At 54.5% G+C, this 21,751-nt stretch overlaps 1 protein-coding gene across 2 annotated transcripts in view; it reads right to left on the reverse strand.

Annotated features, from left to right (window-relative positions):
- The window catches only part of ATP6V0D1 (ATPase H+ transporting V0 subunit d1), a 45,520-nt gene that overhangs the window by 11,335 nt on the left and 12,434 nt on the right, over window positions 1-21,751 (reverse strand). Inside the window, exons 1-2 of one of the 2 annotated variants that reach the window (XM_033218787.1) lie at window positions 12,377-12,467; window positions 4,191-4,362 (exon numbers count right to left, since the gene is read on the reverse strand). In XM_033218787.1, coding sequence (XP_033074678.1) covers window positions 4,191-4,362; window positions 12,377-12,452 — 248 coding nt within the window. In that variant the 5' untranslated portion in view covers window positions 12,453-12,467. Of the gene's footprint in view, window positions 1-4,190; window positions 4,363-12,376; window positions 12,468-21,751 lie in introns of those variants that run through there. The other variant, XM_033218786.1, reaches the window with a different exon arrangement.

Below are 21,751 nucleotides of genomic sequence, written 5' to 3' on the forward strand. Positions count from 1 at the left end.
TTCTCTTCCGGGACTGACTCTCTCAAGGGAAAACATCATGGAATGGCCCAGATCAAAGTCCCCTCCAAGGTCAAAAAACCCTGACAGACACTATCCCAAGTCTCACAGCAAGGTAATGACTGGGCTTGGGCACGGTGACATAACAACATGTTAGTGGCATGAAACTGAGCCAGATCCTCTTAAGAGCACATGACGACAGTCTACTTTAGGAGCCCTATCTCAATCAGGCTGTCGGCCCCATGCCAGACAGCTGCCTCTTCTCCAGCCACCTACTCTCTCCAGTGGCCTTTCTATCCCCACCTGATCCTGGAGTCCTCCCAATGCTGTGAAGCCACCTGTGAACCCCAGTTTCATTTGCTAAAGCTGCTCACAGTCCTCTCCAGGCACTGTCTATACTATCACTGGTACCACCCCATTGCATCCAGACATCTCCCTCCCAGCCCCAGGCCTGACCCAGACCAGGTACTGGTTATATGTGCGGCTGAAGGCTGGCCAGGACCTACAAAAGCAGTGGACACTGTCTCACACGGAAGGATAGAGGCAGCCTCAGCCAGTTCCCGCTTTCATCACCTCCTGGCAGAAGCCTGCTCCAGCCAGCCTGGGGCAGCTCCAGAAGCAACTACCAGGCCCTGAGGGATGGAGCTAAGGTGACCTCTGTGATGGTCCTGACCTCTGTCCCCAGCTGGGCCAACTTTGTCTGTGGGCAGTCAGGGCACTGTTCTCTCAGGTCTTCACACCCAGGACGGGGCCTCTCGCTGACGCTTCTACAACCTGGAGGACTGTACTCTCCTCTCTGGCTACATTCCCCTGGGTTTTCTAGGGTAGCTTCCTCCTTCCCAGAGTGGGCACCACACCTGGAGGCTGTTGTGTGGGGCACAGAGCCAGGTGCACCATGCTCGCTACTCAGGACATGTATAGTTCCCTCAACCTAAAAACCCCCTATTCCAATGCTTCCCTTAAATGCTTTCCCCCTCAGCCACACTAGCCACCTCCTCAGGGAAGCCAATCGTCAGCCCCAGCCTGGGGGAGCTCAGGCCTCTATGGAAGACTTCAACCCTTCCTGCAGCACTCCACACACACACTGGGGATGACCTGCTGGAACAGAGTGGAGAAGGGAGAGTGGCCAGAGAGGTAGGAGTTAAGTCAGAGAGGCATCATGGGAGCAAAAAAATAGCTAGGTGACTGGGGACTGGACACTGCAGAGTGGTCACACCTGGAGTGAAGGTGTGGGTCAGGGGTGGCTTTAGCCAGGGCCTTGTGATGGAGTGATGGGACTGCTGAAAGCTTAAGGGATGAGGGAAAATGAGAGAACAGACAGTGAATGTAAAAGTTTAGGTCCCCGAGATGGTTTTTAACTATTTGAGCTTGCTTAGACACTGAAGAGAAGAATTTGGAAAGGAAGGTGCCTGCACGGACAGGAATGCAGATGAGTGGCCACTCAGCATCCAGGGAGTAAGGTGAGGGCACTCAGAACACTGGTGGAAGGATCTAAGAGAAAAGGAAGGGCACTTCTGCCATTGGAATGGGCTTCAGGGGGTGGGGGACAGAAGCAGCACTGGGAGGTATACGGGTTTCTACTGTCTTTGTGAAGAAGGTGGGCCATCTGCCCAAGAGGAGGCTGGGGGCAGGAGAGCAATAGCATAAGATGGGAAGGTGGTCTTTGCAGTGCTGGTGGGGTCTGCAGGGTGCTGAGTAGGTAAAGCCAGAGTCTGCCGGGCAGAAACAAGCTGAGGCTGCTAAGAGGGTGAGTATGCACGCCTGGCAGCAAGGATGACCCCCCTCCCCCAAGGCTGGCTTCCCCAGCTTTCCTCCCCGCAGTGGAGGTAGGGGGAGGGCGGCTCCAGACTGGAGGCTGCTGGGATTCCTCCAGGGCTGGGGGGCTGCCAGCCGGGTGGGACCATGAGTTGGGCGGCCAAGAGAGCTGCGGATGTTGGCAGAAAAGTGCTCGAATGATGGACCAGGGAACCTCAGCTGGGGAGGGCGGGAAATGAAGACAGAAGGGGTAGCAGGGGAGGAAGCAAGGCCTAGTGTCCTGCTGAGTCCGGAACCCATGTCCCACAAGGGACTGAGAGTGGGCTGGAAGGCCAGAAGGCTGTGGGTAGAGAGGGTGCCTGATTCAGCAATTTCAGGGGTGGAGCAGTTCCAGGTGGTGACATGGGCCTGGGCAGCCATCAGTGGGGGTGGCTGAAGTGCAGAGCAGAGGAGGAAAGGTGCAGGTCATTGGAGATGACGAGGTCATGGACCAAGCAGACACAGGACCTGATGGGCTGACACGTGACTGCTGAGCTCTTGAGTGAGGGCAGGAGTGAGTGGCCGGTAGGACTGTAAGCCACAATCACCCATGAATGGAAGGGATGGGAAGCAGCAGATTTGGAGAGCCTGCCACAGGACAGCACTTGGCTGCTTTAAGTACCCTTGGTGCTTGCAGCCAACCTCTAGCAAAGAGCTGGCAGTTGTGCGGCCTCAGTCACGCTCAGACCCCTCTCCAGTTTCATGGCCTGGCAGGCTAAGACCAAGACAGGCCAAAGGCAAGCTGTACAGGTAGGTGGGCCAGTGGGCAGTGGGATGGGTGATATCTACCCTCTGACCATGGACATGGGGTCAGGCCTCCTCTGGTCAGCCTAGCTGGCAAGGCCAGAACATTCACCAGGAAGCTAAAGCAGCCTTGTGCAAACAAGTCTCAGGCTGGGCTCTGGCAATAAATGTACTGCTTCCTGGTATGTCCTCAGCTCTGGCTTTGCGGCAAGGAACACAGAGACCCAGGCCAGGGAATGATCAACAGATGGGGAGCTGCAATGTGACCCCTAATGTGGCACCACAAGAGACACCCCATTACCAGCCTCCTGCCCCAGTAGGTCCATGTTGGCATACCTTGACGGAGGCCAGGGCAGCAAGGAGGCTTTCAGGGAAGGAGGTCTGTGGCCAGGAGAGGGCCTGCTTCCTAGCTTGGGCATGTTCCCTGGCCCTTCAGGTGTCCCAGCCTGTGACTCCTGCCTGAGAATGGAGCCCTTTGGCTGCAGTACTTCCTTGAGCAAGTGGATCCTGGGCAAGTGGCTCCTAACTGCAGGGGATAAGAATCAGGCCAGGCAGCAGGCATCTAACTCTGTCCCTGCAGGGACAAGTGGGGCAGGTGTGTCAGGTCCCAAGGAGGAGAGTGGGGGCACCATAATCAGGGAATGGTAAAAGCTAGACAATACCCAGAGAGTTCAGGGAAATGCTTCACATACTGCACACTCACACTCTGCCAATGCAGGGTACTGTCCTAGACGCTAGCTGCCGAGCATGCCTCTGCTCACCACCCCTGTGGGGCAGCCACCTAGACTGGGGCTATTTCTTTGTCCACCAGGACCTGGCTCATGGCTCTTGGGACATCCCTGCAAAGGGACCCTCTCTACTTCCCTATGTCCACAGACATACATGGCCGGCAGAGACTGCCCAGTCCAGGTGCCCTCCCCAAGCCTGCAGATCCCAAGGTCCTTTCCTCCACTCAGTTTCTCCAGGAGCTTGATGAAGGCAGAGCTGTGCCCAAGTGTCAGACAATGAAGAAGCTGGGGCAGCCAAGGGTCATAAGAATGGGGGCCTGCCTACCTGAGTTCCTGAGGGCTTGTGCCAGAACTGAGAAAGGCAGCTAGACGTTCAGCCTGCTCCCCAACTGTACTCCGACCCTATCTCCCTGAGACCCAGGGCCATAGTCAGAGCAGACAGAGAATGGGCCTATCCTAAGACCTTGGCCTTTCAGAGCTCTGTCCATCGCCTGACATCTGACCCCTGGCATGGGGAGTGGGGCCTGGTGAGTGTTTTGTTTGGGTGCTGTAGGGTAAGAAAAAAGGCTCCCACCTTCCCAGGTTTCCCTACCCTAGTCTATGTGATTGGGGGAAGAGGCTTCATCCAGCAATACTGCGTGGGACACTCTTGCCTGTCCACCATATCTTCAGCCAGTAGTGAACGTGCTGGTGACCCCACTTTATAGGTGGTGGCCTGGAGGTCCAGCGTTGTTGAATGATCACGCACACAATCAGGGAGGACTCTGAAGGCAGGGCCCTGTGACAGCTGGCCTGACAGAGCTGTCCTCAGCTCTGAAAGTTGACGTAGGCACGAAGGCAGCTGGCCTAAGCCACACTGGGGCCAGCTCCTGCAAGTGTAACTATCCTGCCCAGGTAAGAGGAGAAGGCGCCACAAGGCACACTCACGTAATGAAGTCTAGGAAGCTGGCGAGTGGCTCATAGGCGTGGTTTCTCATGTGGCGGAACTCCACCACCATCTTCTCCTTGAGCCGGTCATCGATGACTGACACCGTCAGAGGTGATGCCTCGTTGGCCAGGAAGTTACCATAATCAGTGCTCTGCAGATGCAGTTTCAAGTCTGAAACCCAAGGGTAGGGGGTGAGGGCTAGCCTTGCTGGGCCTCCCCAAGGGTCCCAAGTCCCCATTCCCACCCCGATCAGCCCCCGTTCTCCCCTGCAGTTGTGTCCCACTACTACCCTGACCTCCATCTCCCTGTTGGCTCAGGGCCTACCACAGGGCAATCAGCTAAGGCCCTGGAGATGCACCAGATCTTTGGGCCACAATCCAGGACATGGGGCCCCAAAGTTCGAGCATAAGAGGAATAGTTCCTCCCCAACATGACCAGAAAGCCTGGGAAACTCTAATCCACAACCCAGTCTTTGAGGCCCTTCTGTATGCTAAGCTGTAGGCTGGCCCTAACCTAGAGCAGGTAAGTCATGAGTCCTGCACTCCAGGGCCTCAGGGTCAGAGGGGCAAGCCAACATACCCCGAGGCAGACACGAGGCACATGAAATACAGGAGATGCCTAAAGCTGTGGAGTGGAGTGGAGAGGGCACCAAAGATCAGACTGAGAAAATGAGAAGGCCACAAAAGGCTGGGCCACAGCAAAGGGCAGGCGCAAGAAAGTATAAAGGAAACAGCCAGGAGGAGGGTGTGAGTGAAAAGTGGCCTTCAGGGCAAATAAGTGGCATGCAGGGGAGGTGAGGCTGACAGGAAAGACTGAGCATCCCTTCAGAGTGGCCGGAGGCAGGCAGACCAATCCTGAGGGCTCTCCTGAGCATTCAGAGATGGGGTGAGGGAAAAGGAAGCAGAGGCAGAGCAGAAGGGCCCGGGGGAAGCAGGCCAGGGAAGAGGCAGTGGGATCCTGATGAGAACCTAACAACAGTCTCCAAGAGTGTTTTGTTTTGTTTTTGTTTTTGTTTAGAGATGGCATCTTCCTATGTTCCCAGGCTGAACTTGAACTCCTAGGCTCAAGCGGTCCTCTGGCCTCAGCCTCCCAAGTAGCTGGGACTATAGGTATGTGCTAGCTAGAGTGATCTTTTTAAAACACAAGGCAGACCATGCCATTCATTGGCCTGAAACTCTCCCCTACTCCTGCTTCACTCAGAAAGGGAGTCCCTTCCAGAGCCTTCATGTGGTGGTCCCACCATCCCCCCTCTACCTCTCTGACTTAGGTCCTGCGGTTCCCCCATGCTCACTATCCCCAGCCATGTCCCCACCTCAGGGCCCTTCCCTGTCTCCTGGCCTGAAAATGGAGCTGTCTCCCTCCCTTCCCTCAGATCTTTCCTCACACACCCCCACTTCAGAGGCTTCTCCACCAGCCCATCACTGTCCCTTCACTTGTGTTATTCTTCTCAGCAGTACTTATCCCACCCCATACAGGACACAGAAGCTCCCTTGGGACAGTACCAAGGGCAGTGGCTGAGAAGAGACCCAGGCACATGTTAGCGGAGGCTGGCTTGGAAGACTACATGCCTCTCCGTCCCCTGGGAAAGCTGCCCAGGGGATCAAAGGCGGAGCTGCACTTGGGACCACCTCCACACGCTGTCCTGGCCACGGCCTCCCCAGGTGTCTTTGAGGCTCAGGAGACCATGCTATCCTGGGTTGTTTAGAGAGGGAGGGAAGTGAGGCATATAACCCTCTACAGGCTTAGGGGACCCCAGTGATGCCCCTCCTGCTGTACTCCATCAGGAGAAGACAGCCCCAACCTGGAGTCAGGCGTGCTAAAAGAGAGATGGAAGACAGCATGTTGAAGGTAGGGGTATGCACAGGTCTCTGGAATGGACGCCTTCCACCTGCATCTCTAGGGGGCTGGTGGCAGGCTGTACTCATGACCTCTGTGGCTCCTGGGTACTCATGGAGTGAACTTCAACCTCCAGAGGCCTGCAGGAGACACCTGCTGCCTTCACCATCACTCTGCAGTTGACCACTACTTTCCTCCCATGGCCACCCAAAAGGGCATAAAAGAGAGAGCCAGGTAGGGCAGGCAGAAGCCACCAGCCCCTGTTCTGCTCTGTGGACCCCAGGGCCTTTTTGCCTGGGAGATGTGCACTCTCCTACATCCTTACTCCAGGCTGTCTGCAATGAGCCCTTGCCCTGGGATCTCTTCTCCCACATCCTTACCACATCTAACCAAGTCCCAGCTACTCCTAGAGTAAGGCATGGGTGAGAAAAGGTGCTTTGCTCAGTAAACTTGGGTGGTTGCAGTATTTCATTACCCATTTGGTTGTTAACTGTTCTTAACTGTAATTGATGGTCATTGCTGAAATAATATATTGCCTGTATTTCTACCTCTAGAAGTGGGTTTCATGTGCTAGATTTTAATATCCTTGAGCTTGGGCAAGTGTGCAAGCCTCTTTTTTGTTTTTGTTTTTTTTGAGACAGAATCTCACTCTGTTGCCCAGGTTGGAGTGCGGTGGCACAATCTCGGCTCACTACAGCCTCTGCCTCCTGGGTTTAAACGATTCTCCTGCCTCAGCCTCCTGAGTAGCTGGGACTACAGGCGCATGCCACCATGCCTGGCTAATTTTTTTTTATTTTTAGTAGAGACAGGGTTTCACTATGTTGGCCAGGCTGGTCTCGAACTCCTGACCTCGTGATCCGCCCACCTCAGCCTCCCAAAGTGCTAGGATTACAGGCGTGAGCCACGTGTGCAACTCTTTTTAAAAGAAACATGGTTTATTTGTACAAAACTGAGAGATTGTTAATGCCCCTGATGTGGTTTTTGTGGATGTGAAATGGTGAGAATATTAACTGGTTCCTCTTACTGTGGTATTAAAATGAAGCCTTCTTAATTTATCAAAGTCATGTTCATGCTCTGATTTTATATACTTGGGGTTCTGGCCCAGGCCCAGCAAGTGCTGAAATCTCCACTAGGGGAAGCTGCGAAGCGGATGGCAGCTGGGAGCCAGGACTGGAATACAGTTCTCTGGGTCAGACCCAGGCACTGGTGAGGCAGCTGCCAGACCAAACCTGTCTGCTTATTCACACAGCCACTGCAGCCAGCCAAGAGCCCTTCTCAGGCCAGGAGACTTCTTCCTTTTCAGCTATAGCCTGGGCCTAGAGGCCAGGCCAGATGTACAGGGTGAGCTCCAGGGAAAAACTCAGTCCTTTGGGTGGTGGCACTCCTGCCAGTGACTCTACTATTCCCTGAGACCGGGAGTCTGGACCCCAGTCTGGCCTCCTGATCTCTCCCCTCCAAAGCACCACGGGCTGGGCCTCACCCGGGCATCTGTGTACACACTGCTCTTCCAGGCCCTGGCACAGGCTGCTGGGAGGCTTCCCCGAGTGAGCTGTCACCTCCCACTCAGGATCCTCATGAGCTCTCAAGCAGCATGAAACTTCCTCTGCTCCAGCCTCCCACTTTGCTCCACATGGCTTCTCTCCCTAGCTCAGCAACTTCCCCACTGCCAAGCACCTTTCCCCTCCCCAGGCCTCCATGACTCTCTATCCAACACCTGGCACTGGTCAGGGGGGAGTCCCCTCATCCCAACATGAAGTGGGCAACCCAGATCCACTCTAACTGGAAACACATGGGCTGTACAGTGTACTCAGCCCCATGCCAGGAGCAACCTGTGTGCCGGACCTCTCAGCCATGCCCATTTCAGCCTCAGGAACAGAAATCAGACAGAACATGAAACCTGTCCAGAGTCCCAAAGCTGGGTGGGGCGTAGAGGGGCTGGGAGGTGCAGCAGGCCTGAGGGATTGTCTGTCCCCAGATCTGGTCTCCTCCTCTCCTCCCCACTATGCACCTCCTTTACTGCTCTCTTCCCCAGTCCTTGACCCAGGACAGGCTTTTCAGATATGGACTCAGCTGTCCAGACAGATTTCAGTCCCAGATGAGCTGGCAGGTGGTGGCAGAGGAAGAAGCCAGGGCATGCCTTCTTCCCCTCCTCGGAGGCAGCCTGGACACTCACTGCTCACCTGACAGGCATGGACTGTCAGCACTGTCACTGGACTGTCATCACTCAGGGACAGGTCCCTCTGGCATCCCTTGTGGCACCATCCATTCCTAGAGAATCCAGGAATGTGTGCACATGAATGAGGGGGCAAAGCCAAGCAACGGGCTCTCTTCTGCAGGCCCCCCACTCCTGGACTCAGCACGGGCCTCCAAGCAAACACCCCTGTGCCTTGGCTGCTGCATTCTGCTGACGCCGCATCTGGGGAAGCCACGGCTCCAAGCACTGCTGGAACGCAGGCGGCCGGGTGGTTTCTGCTGGCGTTTGTCAGATCAGAGCAAACCCGGGAGACTCTACTGAGAATCCTGCCCAAGGCCTGAGGAATCTTCCTTACCAGGAAACTTATTTTTTAAAAGCCCCCAGGGATGATGTCAAAGGGCCGTTCCACACCACTTTCCCTGGCCAAACCCCACATCTCCCTGTGACCCAGGGAAGGGGGACAGCCTGTCAGCCAAGAAGGCGACTTACAGGAGGAGGCCTACTGAACCCTCAGCTCACCCATGAGGAGACCACACAAGGCTTCTAAACCAGCTCCGACCCTGTTAGAGAAACCTGGCTCCCAGACCCAGTGGCTGGCAGCCCCAAGCCCTAAGACAGTACCGGTCAGGGCTAGGACAAGGCTGGTTGGGATGCTCCCTCCTCCCCAGCTTCCTGCTCTCTCTGAGGGATGCGGAGGAGGGGATGTGACTGGGAGGGGACGTGACTGGGAGCAGGATCTAAGCACAGAAGGAGAGGCCTGGAACTTGTTGAGAGCTTCGTGGGAGACCTGGCCACCCAGCCCTGGCCCAGCCCCTGAGGGCAGCCAAGGACGGCAGGGGCTCTGGGAAGCCAGGGGTTAGTTCTGCTCTGGGCCTTGGGCTCAGCAGTCTAGCAGCCTGACAGCCTCGGTGATGGCCACTGAGAGGCCCAGACGTGCCCGGCCGAGGCATGAGCAAGCAGTGTTCTGGCTAGCACAGACTCGGGGGACTGCTCTGGTCTACCCACAAGCCCAGCTGTCTACCCCAAATCCTCCCATCCATGGCCCAACACCAGGAATGTCTGGCCAGCTTGGGATCTCCCACAGTAAAAGACTTCCTTGGAGGCCGATTTCTCATGTTCAAGAAGATGATGCTGCTCTCAGGAAGTTCTCTCTGCTGTCTGACCTAAACCCCAACTCAGAGAAGCAGCAGACCAACTCAGTCTCCCAGCGTCTCCAGCCTTCCCTCAGGGCTAGGCTTGCTCCTCAGTCTGCACCCCGGGACGTTCCCACACCTCCTCTGCGTCCCACATTCTTGTCCCCATGTTCAGATGACTCTCCCTCCAACTCCTTCTCCTGGCACTACCCAGGCCTTCTGCCCTATATCTTGGCTCCCTACTCCCAAGTCCACTCTCCACACCATCAACAGAATGAAGTCCTCCAAATCAAATGGTTTGCTGTCACCTTCACCTAGCAGTCCATGTGACCCTGGAGCTGGAGCTCTGCCCTCTACCACAGCCTGGGAGGCCCCGTGCCCTCAGCCCTAGTATTACCTCAGCCCTTGACTGGTCTAACAGTGCTACTTGCTGGCCAGAGTGACCTTCCTGTGATCTCTGCTCCAGCAAGTGTTCCAGGGAAGTCCACAGGCTGCTGGAGAGAGAAGCCCTTAAAGTGCAGGAAATAGTGCTGCTTTCTCAGGCCCATGGAGAGGCTGGGTTGGGAAGACACACCCCCAGCCTGGAAAGTGAGAATCCCTGCCCTCCCGCCTCCACAGGCCGGCCCTGTCCACCCTGAGGTTGCCTGTGTCAAGGACCATTGCCCTGGTTCCAGCAGGGGCAGCTGAGGTCTTTGAAGAGGCCTGAGAAGGTTGCAGCCTAAGACCCACCTGGCATGGCTGCCCCTCTCAGGGGTCGCCAGGCTGCACCAGACTCAGGCTGGCCACATAGTGGGCCCCAGCTGGCACCCCTATCACCCTAGCCCTTGATTAGTAAGAGGGCATAGGACACTCAGCCTGCCCAGTGCTTTCTGCTCTCTGTGTGACAAAGTATGGGCTTGGCAGCCAGCATCAGACAGGCCTTGAGAGGTGGCAGCTGGGCAGCCCTGCCCCCACCCACTTCCTGAAACTTTTCCCAGATCCTGCCAACCCAGAAGGGGATCTTTCAGCCTCTCCAGGGCTCCCAGGGTCAGATGACACACAGCCTTTTCAGCCCCCAGGCCTCTGCAGTTCCTCCCCAAGGGCCACAGGGAGGCAGAAAGGAGGGTCCTGGTCCATGCCAGGGGGTTGGTCCCACATGTCCCTGAGCCCAGTAGGCATGGAGGCAGTCCCTGGCCAGCACACTAGGCGGGGCAGCCCCGCTCGAGGCTCCCCCGTGGCCTCATGGCCAGCCCATGGAGGGGTCTTGCTGGCCAGCTGGCCACGGCAGAGTGTGAGAGGACAGTGTGTTCCCAGACTTTACTTCTGCTTTTCCAGAGGTCACTCAGTGAGGCTCTCCTGGGGAGCTCAGGGGTTTTTAGGAATTGAGGCCCATTGAATGGAACCAGATGTGAGAACATGCTCCCTAGACTCTGGTGTGCCCACACTGCCATTCTCTGCAAGGGTGGCAGAGCCTTGGAGCCTGTTCTACCACTCCCCTGGGCCTTGCTGAGAAGTCTGCTTCGAAGGGACTGGACCTGGGCTCTACCTCCAATGCTACAACTTCTACTGGCTCAAAGCAGGAAAACTCAGACAGATGGACTGATGTGGACAGATGGCCAGGCTGGTGGCCCAACAAAGTGAGAGCTGCCCTACTCTTCCTCGGTGAATGTGCTGAGCTTGACCTACTCCCTAGGCTCAGGGGTGGGAGGAGACCCTTTTTTTCATATCAGCTCCAAAGCAGATGTGTGCACTGGCTGGCTAGATCTGCAGGGTCAGAGCACCACATCTGGAACTCTCAGTGTGGGAGCCACAGCATGGAAACCATTAACCCTGGGTTTACCTGGGGCCTGCAGCACAGTATGAGTGTCCTCTTCAGTTCCCAGGCCTCTGCCAGGGCCCTTTGCAGGCTCTCTGCGAACCTCACGTAACACCAATTGACTGAGTAACCCCAAGTTCCAACACTTCCTATCAAATGCCAGCTTTCCCCCCTCTCCTCCATGCCACCTGCTATTCCCCATCCAGAGCCTTGGCACTACCACCCTCAACTGGGGTGTCCATGGCACCTTTCCCTGGCCAGTGCAGGCCCACCCATCACCTATCAGCTGACCTATCCCACAGTCCCGGCCCCCTCTGCAGATCCATTTTGCCAGATCACTGGCTTCATGACATCATTCCTTAGGCAGCTGAGTAAGACAGGGGAGAAAGAATCTGGGCTTCAGAGCCTCAAGGACTTGGGTTCAAATCCTGTCTACAAACTGGCCCTAAAACACTTGTGGAATCTCTCTGGAACCAGGCCCCTGGCCAGCCACCAGGTAACAGATTCTGCAGTGCCAGCCTCCCAGGGCACTGCACGGACACTGAGCAAAGGCAGTGGTTTACAGAAAGCTGAGCACAGCATACCATAGTCCATTTCTCCTGGCAAACACCATGAGCCCAGCAGTGTGTAGCCTTGACTTCAGGCTGTTGCTTAGGCTGTCCTACTAAGTTCTGTACAGAATGTACCTGTTCCTCCTCTCCATGGTCTATCCCAACCCTTTCCCAGGCCTCTAGCATGTCCTCTTCCCTGTCATAAAGCCTGCAGGGGACCTTGTGCAGTATGAGCATGCTAACACTCTGCTATCTCCTGGGGAAAGAGAAACAGGGCTGGCTCAAGATCCGAGGCTCCTGTCCCCAAACCCACATCTCATCTATCAGCAAGATCATAGAGAGCTCTGAGCAGCCCCAGCAACCTGGATAGAGAAAGGCAAGGACAGAACTCTGCACCACCTACCACACCCTGAGTTGCCCTGAGGGTCTCGGAAGCAGGCAGGAGGTAGTATAGCCAACGGCAGCTCTTGCTTCATGGGAAACCTCTGGGCTGGCAGGCCAGCAGTCTTGGGATGAACCTGGAGTCTCTTGCTGGCACGGTCACATGCAAGTTACTAGGTTTCAGGTGGCTGAGGCAGAGCTCCAGCAGGGAAAGGACGGTAAATTCTCCTTCCTCGGTCCCTGGACCCACATTTTGTTTCATGCTAGAGGTTTTTCAGTGAAGTGAGGCACTCACAGTAGAGAAATGGGGCCGATCTGCAGAGATGGTCCAGCTGACACCAGGGGCCAGTGGCACCGACCACTAGCAACATCAGACACAGGGATCAAATGGGAGAGTCACCTCCCAAGTCCAGGAAGCAAAAGGATGTCTGCCCTGGGTTCATCACCCCACTCCCTGCTCTGAGACAGGTGGCAGGTGGTGGCAGAGACGTATTTAATTACCCTCATACTCTCAGGAACACCTTGTCCCTGTGGCTGGGAGGATGAAAGCATTTCTCACATCCTAGGAGGAAGTCAACTCGTTTGACAGTCAGGAGGGTGCCAGGCAGGCGACAGTCCCATGTGCCAAAGGGAGGGGCACAACTGGTTACTGCTACACCCAGGGCAAGTTCCAAGAAGCTCTCCTCTGACTGAGTGGAGATCCACCTGGACAGCCCCTCACCAGGCTGTCCCCACCCAGGCCCGAAGGCTCCATGGGACTGACATGGCCCAGGAGACACAGGGCTTGCAGGGCAGCTTCCCTATGTTCCCTGGCCACAGCCCAGCCTGAGAATCAGACAACCCAGCCTCACCTTGGAAGGTGGGGGCCACACCTTCCTCTGTTGATGCCCTGCACTTTGACCGAAGCGAGCTCTTTCTTCTCCAGGTTTGCCACCACAGTTACAGAACCTGCAGGTTGGAGTGGATCTGGAGCTGTGAAGAAGAGCTTCTTTTCATTTTCCCAAAGATGTGAGTTTGCCTGGGCATGAGTAAGAGATAAACTGGTCTGGCCTGGCCAGATGCCAGGTAGCCCAAGGAAGGCCAGTTATGGCAATGTGCTGTGCTCAAAAGCTGGCTGAGGCTGGGTACGGTGGCTCACACCTATAATCCCAGCATTTTGGAAGGCCAAGGTGGGGGAATCACTTGACCCCAGGGAGTTTGAGACCAGCCTGGGCAACACAGTGAGACCTAGTCTCCACAAAAAATAAAACAAAATGAGCCCAGCACGGTGGTGTGTGCCTGTAGTCTCAGCTACCTGGGAGGCTAAGGTGGGAGGATGGCTCGAGTCTAGGAGGTTGAGGCTGCAGTGAGCCAAGATCATGCCACTGCACTCCAGCCTGGGAGACAGAGGAAGACTGACTCCAAAAAAAAAAAAAAAAAACCTGGAACATGCCCTTGTCTAGCTTCTAGGTCTGCTGGCCTGCACCACCTGAGCTATCTTGTCAACTCTTGATGCTGGGCTCCTGTTCCACATGCACAGCCATCTTAGGAAGGACATGAAGGAAAGTTGGGGCTCACTCAGGTAGAGGTGGAGGGGATTTCTAGGGCTCCCTAGAGGCAGCTGTTCTCAGTGAGAATAAGCAAGTCAGGCTGGATTCTGGCTGGAGCATCCTGCCAGTTCCATGGTGCCCAGAGCCAGCCCGAAGGAGAAAAGTAGGAAATACTCATTTTGCTTTGACCTAGGCCCTGTGTTTGGGCTCGTGGGATCAAACCTCATCTGGGGCTGCGAGCTCATGCACTGTCAGCATAAAGTCCCATTCCCTGTGGCTCATGGAAACTGGACAGAGGCTGGGCATGGTGGCTCACGCCCGTAATCCCAGCACTTTGAGAGGCTGAGGTGGGAGGATCACTTGAGCCCAGAAGCTCAACACCAGCCTGAGCAACACAGAGAGACTCTGTCTCTACAAAAAATACAAAAATTAGCCAGGTGTGGTAGCACTTGCTTGTGGTCCCAACTACTCAAAAGGCTAAGGCGAGAGGATCACTTGAGCCCAGGAGGTCAAGACTACAGTATTCGTGCCACTGCCCTCCAGCCTAGGTGACAGAATGAGACCCTTTCAAGAAAGAAACAAACAAAAAAGAAACAGGGAAGGAGGTAGGAAGGAGTGGGGGAAAAAAGCAAAAAAAAGGAAAGAGAAGAAAAAAGAAACTGGTCAGAGTAGTCCAAGCCAGAGGTAGACACAGGGCTTGCAGGGCAGCTTCCCTATGTTCCCTGGCCACAATCCAGCCTGAGAATCAGACAATCCAGCCTCATCCTGGGAGGTGGGGGCCACATCCCATACCTTTGCCTGGCAGAGCCAAGAGGCTTGGTCCAGGCAAGAAGATGGCAGAAGCAGTAACTATACAAGCTGGTCCAGTACAGCACCCCCAGGACCCCACCCACCCTTCCTTTCAGCCCTCCCCTCAGTGGCCCTGCTCAAGGGCCTTGTGGGACAGTTGTGGGGGCAACAGTAACATGCCAGAGTGAGCCAGTGCTATGGACCTGGGCTGGCCCCTGGGAGGGACATGGTCACCTGCTCGACCACACAGTGGAAGCCAGGTCCAAATGACTGAAGCCACTGGGGCAGGTGGGAGGCATGGCGCCTGCGCGGATACTGAAGGGTAGCATTCCAGGACCCTGTGCTCCCCCAGGCCTTGTGATATGGTATCTAGCCTGAAGCGTAAAGGGTTGGGGGCTGGGGGAAAACAGGCAGAGCTGAACCCATGACCTGGCAGCCTCAGGGCCCTGTGTGCTGCGTCATGGATTGCAGCTCATCTGTATTCATCAGCTCCCAACCCTTCAAGTTCCAAGCTAAATCCCATGTGGCAAGGCCTGAGGGAAAGACAAGGGCCCCAGAAGCAGGGTCCTTTTTGCACGACTACCCCCTCCTGAGTTGGGGGTCAGTTCATAGAGATATAGTCCAGGCATTCTTGAGTGAACAAATGAAAGAATAGATAAAGGGGAAAAAAAAATCAAAGAACGCAGAGTGATTGGACAGGAACTGCCAAGACAGATGTCAGGAGACCATAATTATACCCTTAGGCCTCACCTCAGACCCAGCTTCCCAGATGAAGAGAGCTGGACAACGGTACCTCCAGGAGCCTGTCCAGCTATGACACTGTTCTAGCCTAGTCAGGCCCAGACCACAATGACTCCCTGCAACCCAGCCCCTGAGATCATTCAGGGACTCCAGGTGAGACCCCTGGCCTGGATATCCATGGAGCAGCCTTGGAAGAACTGATGACAACTGCAGGGGAGACCCTGGGGCTGTGGAGCCTCTGAGTGGCCACCAGCACAGGGACAGGGACAGGGACAGGCGGTAAAGGCTGAGTTTCAGATGACTCCTCAGAGGGGAAACCCCCATCCACCAGCCAAGCACGAAAGCCTCTGTTGAGGTCAAGGCCTGCAAACCACTGCCTGAGCATCCAAAGTGGGGCAAGGTCTGGGCAAATGCCCAGGGCCAGGCCAGAGCTGGCCAGGAAAGCAGTGTCTAGCACCAGTCAGGGATGCTCCTCCATAGATTCCTTTCCCCTGCCATCAATCTACTCAGCGGTCCTCAGGACCACCCACATTCACACAGGGGCAACCCCAGCCCTGCCCCTTGTGTCTACTCCTTGGTCCTTCAGGGGAGTTGCTAGGTTTGGACACACAGAGCAGGTGCCCAGGCCACACAGCAGCAGCCTAGCCTACTAAAGCACCCTTCGGGGCCTTGATTTTCCTGCCTTTGAAAAGGAGGAAGACCAACATTCTAGCGCAGAATAGATTTTTTAAAACATCAGCCAGGGAGTAGGTGTTGGATGAGGCAGATGCCAGGGAGGCCAATGGAGAGGCTCCAAACTGGGGTACAGGGTAGGAGAGAGTTGTCAATCAACTAATGATAACCCATTGCCAGCCTGACCATGTGGACCTGCAGTGCTTACATGGTGTTCAGGGTGCCTGGTTCGGCCATCTCCCGGAGTCACCCTGCATACATGTACCTATATATGCCACATACATCTTACATGGCCCTCAGAGGGAGTGCCAAATGAGGTTGAGAAGAGAGAAAAGTTCATCCTCTGTCCTGAAAACAAATTTTCCCTCTCCTGGAGGGGCCAGGGTGGTAGGACAAGAGTGGTGACAACCTAGGGAGGTGCATGGGTCTAGGAGCCTGAGAAGTGTAGCCCTGATCCCTGGGCTGCCTCAAGCTCCTACTTGGAGCTCCCAAGACCCTTAGGTTCATACACACTGTGCTGCACCTGCAGCTCCAACTCTGAGCTGCTGGCATGACCCAGGTGAGGGCAAATGAGGACGGTGTAGTAGGCAAGGCTGGAGCAGCCTGCACTGGCACCAGGGCAGAGAGCATCAGGAAATGTCCCCTGGCCTTCTCCTTCCCAACCCAGGAAGATAGGGCACAGGGAGGTAAAGGTGGGTAGAGGTACACAGACAGGAGACACTAAGTGACAAGCCTTACCTCATCTGAGAAGGCCAACTGGGACTTAAGTGAGGGAAGTAGGGCCCAAGGCAGAGACCCAAGGGACAGTGCTGGTGGTAGCTGCCTCATGGAAAAGCAGAAGAGAGGCAGCCTGGCTGACTCCCGGGGTCCAGCCACATCTCCCTCCTCAGGCTCCTTGACAGTGGAGTGATCGTGGCGCACCCCCTTGTGGTGGAAAGGAGGATGGCATTGTCCACAGCGAGGGGCCCCTCTGGTGGGAAGAGGTACCCTCTTCAGTTCCCCTTCAACACATCCCTCCAATTTAATCACTGCCTCAGACTCCTGGCCAGCATCTCCCAGTCATTAACCTCTGAGGGAAGTAGGACTACAGATACCCACAGAGCCATGCAGGAATGTTTCATAAAGAACAGGAGTTAGGCCGGGCGCGGTGGCTCAAGCCTATAATCCCAGCACTTTGGGAGGCCGAGATGGGCGGATCACAAGGTCAGGAGATCGAGACCATCCCGGCTAACACAGTGAAACCCCGTCTCTGCTAAAAAATACAAAAAACTAGCCGGGCGAGGTGGCAGCCGCCTGTAGTCCCAGCTACTCGGGAGGCTGAGGCAGGAGAATGGCGTAAACCCGGGAGGCGGAGCTTGCAGTGAGCTGAGATCCGGCCACTGCACTCCAGCCTGGGCCACAGAGCGAGACTCTGTCTCAAAAAAAAAAAAAAAAAAAAAGAACAGGAGTTGGGCCAGGTGCGGTGGCTCACGCCTGTAATCCCAGCATTTTGGGAGGCCGAGATGGGCAGATCACCTGAGGTCGAGAGTTTGAGACCAGCCTGACCAACATGTAGAAATCCCATTTCTAGTAAAAAATTAAAAATTAAAAAAACACAAAAAAATTAGCCAGGCATAGTGGTGCATGCCTATAATCCTAGCTACTCAGGAGGCTGAAGCAGGAGAATCACTCAAACCCGGGAGGCGGAGGTTGCGGTGAGCCAAGATTGAGCCATTGTACTCCAGCCTAGGCAACAAGAATAAAACTGTCTCAAAAAAAAAAAAAAAAAAAAAAAAAAAAGAACAGGAGTTGGCCGGGCACAGTGGCTCACACGTGTAATCCCAGCACTTTGGAAGGCCAAGGGTGGAAGATGACTTGAGCCCAGAAGTTTTGAGACCAAACTGGCCAACATAATGAGACCTTGTCTCTATCAAAAATAAACAAAATCAACTGGGCATGGTGGTGCGTGGTTTGCTTGACCCTAGGTGGTCAAGGCTACAGTGAGCCATGATGGAGCCACTGCACTCCAGCCTAGGCAACAGAGTGAGATCCTGTCTCAAAAAAAAAGAAAGAAAGAAAAAGAAAGGAAAAGAAAGAACGAAAAGAAAAAGAAAAGAAAAGAAAGAAAACAGTTGGCCAGAGGTGGATATAAGCCTGGAAAGCCAAATCGGAGACCACATGGACCTGAGTCGGTCATGAGGAACTGGTCTGTCTTGCGTGAGTGAAGATAGAGCCTTCAGAGGGACAAGGCTGAAGAGGACATAGAGGGAAGCATGGGCATCCTCAGACCTCTACACTCTTGCTCTCCCTCTCAGCCAGACCCTCCTAAGTCTCCATTTCCCTTTATCCAAGTCTCAACTCCTTTTGTCTCTACTGCCTAGTATGTGTCTAATGAAAGCAAGTGCTTAATAACTCAGAAACAGGGAAATCTATGATATGGTGCATCCCTGGGGTTGTGGGAGGAGACTTGGCTTTTCCTCCCCCACACCCCAAAGCCTAATACTCAGCCAGTGCCAATAAAGAGCTGTCATGGCTGGGATCGGTGGCTCATGCCTGTAATCCCAGCACTTTGGGAGACTGAGGTAGGTGGATCACGAGCTCAAGAGATCGAGACCGTCCTGGCCAACATGGTGAAACCCCATCTCTACTAAAAAGACAAAAATTAGCTGGGCGTGGTGGCGGGCGCCTGTAATCCCAGCTACTTGGGAGGCTGAGGTAGGAGAATCGCTTGAACTCAGGAGGTAGAGGTTGCAGTGAGCTGAGATCATGCCACTGCACTCCAGCCTGGTGACAGAGTGAGACTCTGTCTCAAAAAAAAAAAAAAAAAAAAAAAGCTGTCACTCATCCAATCAGGCAAATATCTATTGAGCATACACTCTGACTAGGACTGTGCTGCTGAATCCTTACAACCTACGAGTAAGTGATTTCTGTTTCATTTTACAAGGGGGCAAATACATGCTCTACATCACACAGCTGTCCAGAAAGGGAGTCATGGTCTGCCTGATGCCTGGCTCCACACAGAACTCAAGAAAGGTTCTGGCAACCCATAGGGGCCCTAGTGTCTTGACCCTGAACAGGCGCAGATGACTTAGAGACAGTCATATCATGTCCTTGCACCTGTTCATTCTGGATGTAGATCCTCCTAACAAGCTGCAGTGTGTCTAACCACTGAGCTCAAAGACCAAGAGCAGCTGCAGGTTGGGAAGGGGACCCTGGTGCTATAGTAGGCATCCTGACCACAGCAGGAAGAGTGAATGGGTGGCCTGACAGAAGGCCAGGGACAAAACTATTGGAGGCAGACATGGGCCCTCAGGGACAGTGGTTCTGTTACATCTCATTCCAAGTCTAACAGCCGTTAATGTAGGAGAGACTCTGCTATGTTCAGTGTGTGCCACTTAAGAAAGCAGGGAGCCTGGGCAACATAGCAAGACCCTGTCTCCACTAAAAAGTAAAAAATTAGCCAGGCATGGTGACACATGCCTGTACTCCCAGCTACTTGGGAAAGCTGAGATAGAAGGATCACCTGAGCCTGGGAGATTGAGGCTGCAGTGGGTCATGATCGTGTCACTGCAATTCAACCTGGGTGACAGAGTGAGACCCTGTCTTAAAAAAAGAAAAGGAGCCGGGCGCGGTGGCTCAAGCCTGTAATCCCAGCACTTTGGGAGGCCGAGACGGGCGGATCACGAGGTCAGGAGATCGAGACCATCCTGACTAACACGGTGAAACCCCGTCTCTACTAAAAATACAAAAACTAGCCGGGCGACGTGGCGGGCGCCTGTAGTCCCAGCTACTCGGGAGGCTGAGGCAGGAGAATGGCGTAAACCCGGGAGGCGGAGCTTGCAGTGAGCTGAGAACCGGCCACTGCACTCCAGCCTGGGCGACAGAGCGAGACTCCGCCTCAAAAAAAAAAAAAAAAAAAAAAGAAAAGAAAAGGAGGCCGAGCACGGTGGCTCAAGCCTGTAATCCCAGCACTTTGGGAGGCCGAGACAGGCGGATCACGAGGTCAGGAGATCGAGACCATCCTGGCTAACACGGTGAAACCCTGTCTCTACTAAAAAATACAAAAAAAAATTAGCCGGGCGAGGTGGCGGGCGCCTGTAGTCCCAGCTACTCGGGAGGCTGAGGCAGGAGAATGGTGTGAACCCGGGAGGCGGAGCTTGCAGTGAGCTGAGATCTGGCCACAGCACTCCAGCCTGGGCGGCAGAGCGAGACTCTGTCTCAAAAAAAAAAAAAAGAAAAGGAGCTGGGCATGGTGGCTCATGCATGTAATCTCAGTACTTTGGGAGGCCGAGGCAAGAGGATCACTTGAGCCCAGGAGTTCAAGACCAGCCTGGGAAACATGGCAAAACCCTTTCTCTACAAAAGAAACAAAAATTAGCTAAGTGTGGTGGTGCAAGCCGGTAGCCCTAGATACTTGGGGGGCTGAGGTGGAAGGACTGTTTGAGCCTGGGAAGTCAAGGCTGCGGTGAGCTGTGTTTGGACCACTGAACTCCAGCCTGAGCAACAGAGCAAGACCCAGTCTCAAAAAGAAAAAGAGGCCGGGCGCGGTGGCTCAAGCCTGTAATCCCAGCACTTTGGGAGGCCAAGACGGGTGGACCACGAGGTCAGGAGATCGAGATCGTACTGGCTAACATGGTGAAACCCCATCTCTACTAAAAAATACAAAAAACTAGCCGGGCGAGGTGGCGTGCACCTGTAGTCCCAGCTACTTGGGAGGCTGAGGCAGGAGAATGGCGTGAACCCGGGAGGTGGAGCTTGCAGTGAGCTGAGATCCAGCCACTGCACTCCAGCCTGGGCAACAGAGCGAGACTCCGCCTCAAAAAAAAAAAAAAAAGGAAGGAAGGAAAGAAAGAAAGGAAAGGAAGCAAGCAAGCAGGGAAGTGAGACTAATATATTCCAGAATTGTATTATGCAATGTTTAAAATAAGGTGTTAAAGCATTTCCGTCTCTGCCATCAAGAAACCCTAGTCACCCAGAAAGCCTTATTTACTAAGGGCCCTGAATGGCTGACATCTGCCTATGCTGAGGGTACTTCAAAAGGCCTAGCAGGGGTTCAAGCACTGGCTCCACTTCGGAAACCAGGCCCAAGAAATTGCTGAGTAAACCCAAGAAAAAGTGTATGTTATCACCCACCAGAACAAGTTCTGACAAGACATCCTGTGGTAGGGATTTGGGAATAGCAGTTACTGGCTCCTGTGGGAACTCTTACTGACTTGACCACAAATAGCTTCCCAGATACAATCGGGCTAAAGGCTAGGCGCAGTGGCTCATACCTGTAATCCCAGCACTTCGGGAGGCCGAGGCAGGTGGATCATGAGGTCAGGAGTTCGAGACCAGCCTGACCAACATGGTGAAACCCCACCTCTACTAAAAATACAAAAATTAGCCAGGAATAGTGGCATGCGCCTGTAATCCCAGCTACTCAGAAGGCTGAGGTAGGAGGATCGCTTCAACCCGGGAGGCAGAGGTTGCAGTGAGCCGAGATTGCGCCCTTGCACTCCAGCCTAGGCGACAGAGCAAGACTCCTTCTCAAAATAATCAATCAGTCAGTCAATCAATCAATCAATCAATCAATCAATCGGGCTAAAGTATATGCCAGTGCAAAATGTAACCAACAAAGGGAATACAGGAGCTGGGGTCGGGAGGAAGAGGCAAAGGACAGACAGAAAAACGGCCAGTTAAGTGGTTACCTGCTCACAGGGGCTGTGCCTGGACACGGGCCCTGCAGCTCCAGCCAGCTGACATGAGAAGAGTGCCGCTCTGGCCTGGGCCCTCAAGCACCCCCACCAGACTTGGGAGTCTTCAGGTGTAAAGAGAAGTGGTTTCATGGGGATTCCCTAAGACTCAGACCAGCCCTACAATGCTGGGAACCAAAACCTGGCTCACAAAAGTCCCAGGCTCTCCAGCACAGGCCTTAGCTTCGTTGGCTGCTGGGTGTGGGGACCCTTCTCTTTGCTCAC

This window comes from Trachypithecus francoisi, unplaced genomic scaffold (genome assembly GCF_009764315.1).
Source record: "Trachypithecus francoisi isolate TF-2019V2 unplaced genomic scaffold, Tfra_2.0 Lachesis_group10, whole genome shotgun sequence".
NCBI classification, from domain to species: Eukaryota; Metazoa; Chordata; class Mammalia; order Primates; family Cercopithecidae; genus Trachypithecus; species Trachypithecus francoisi.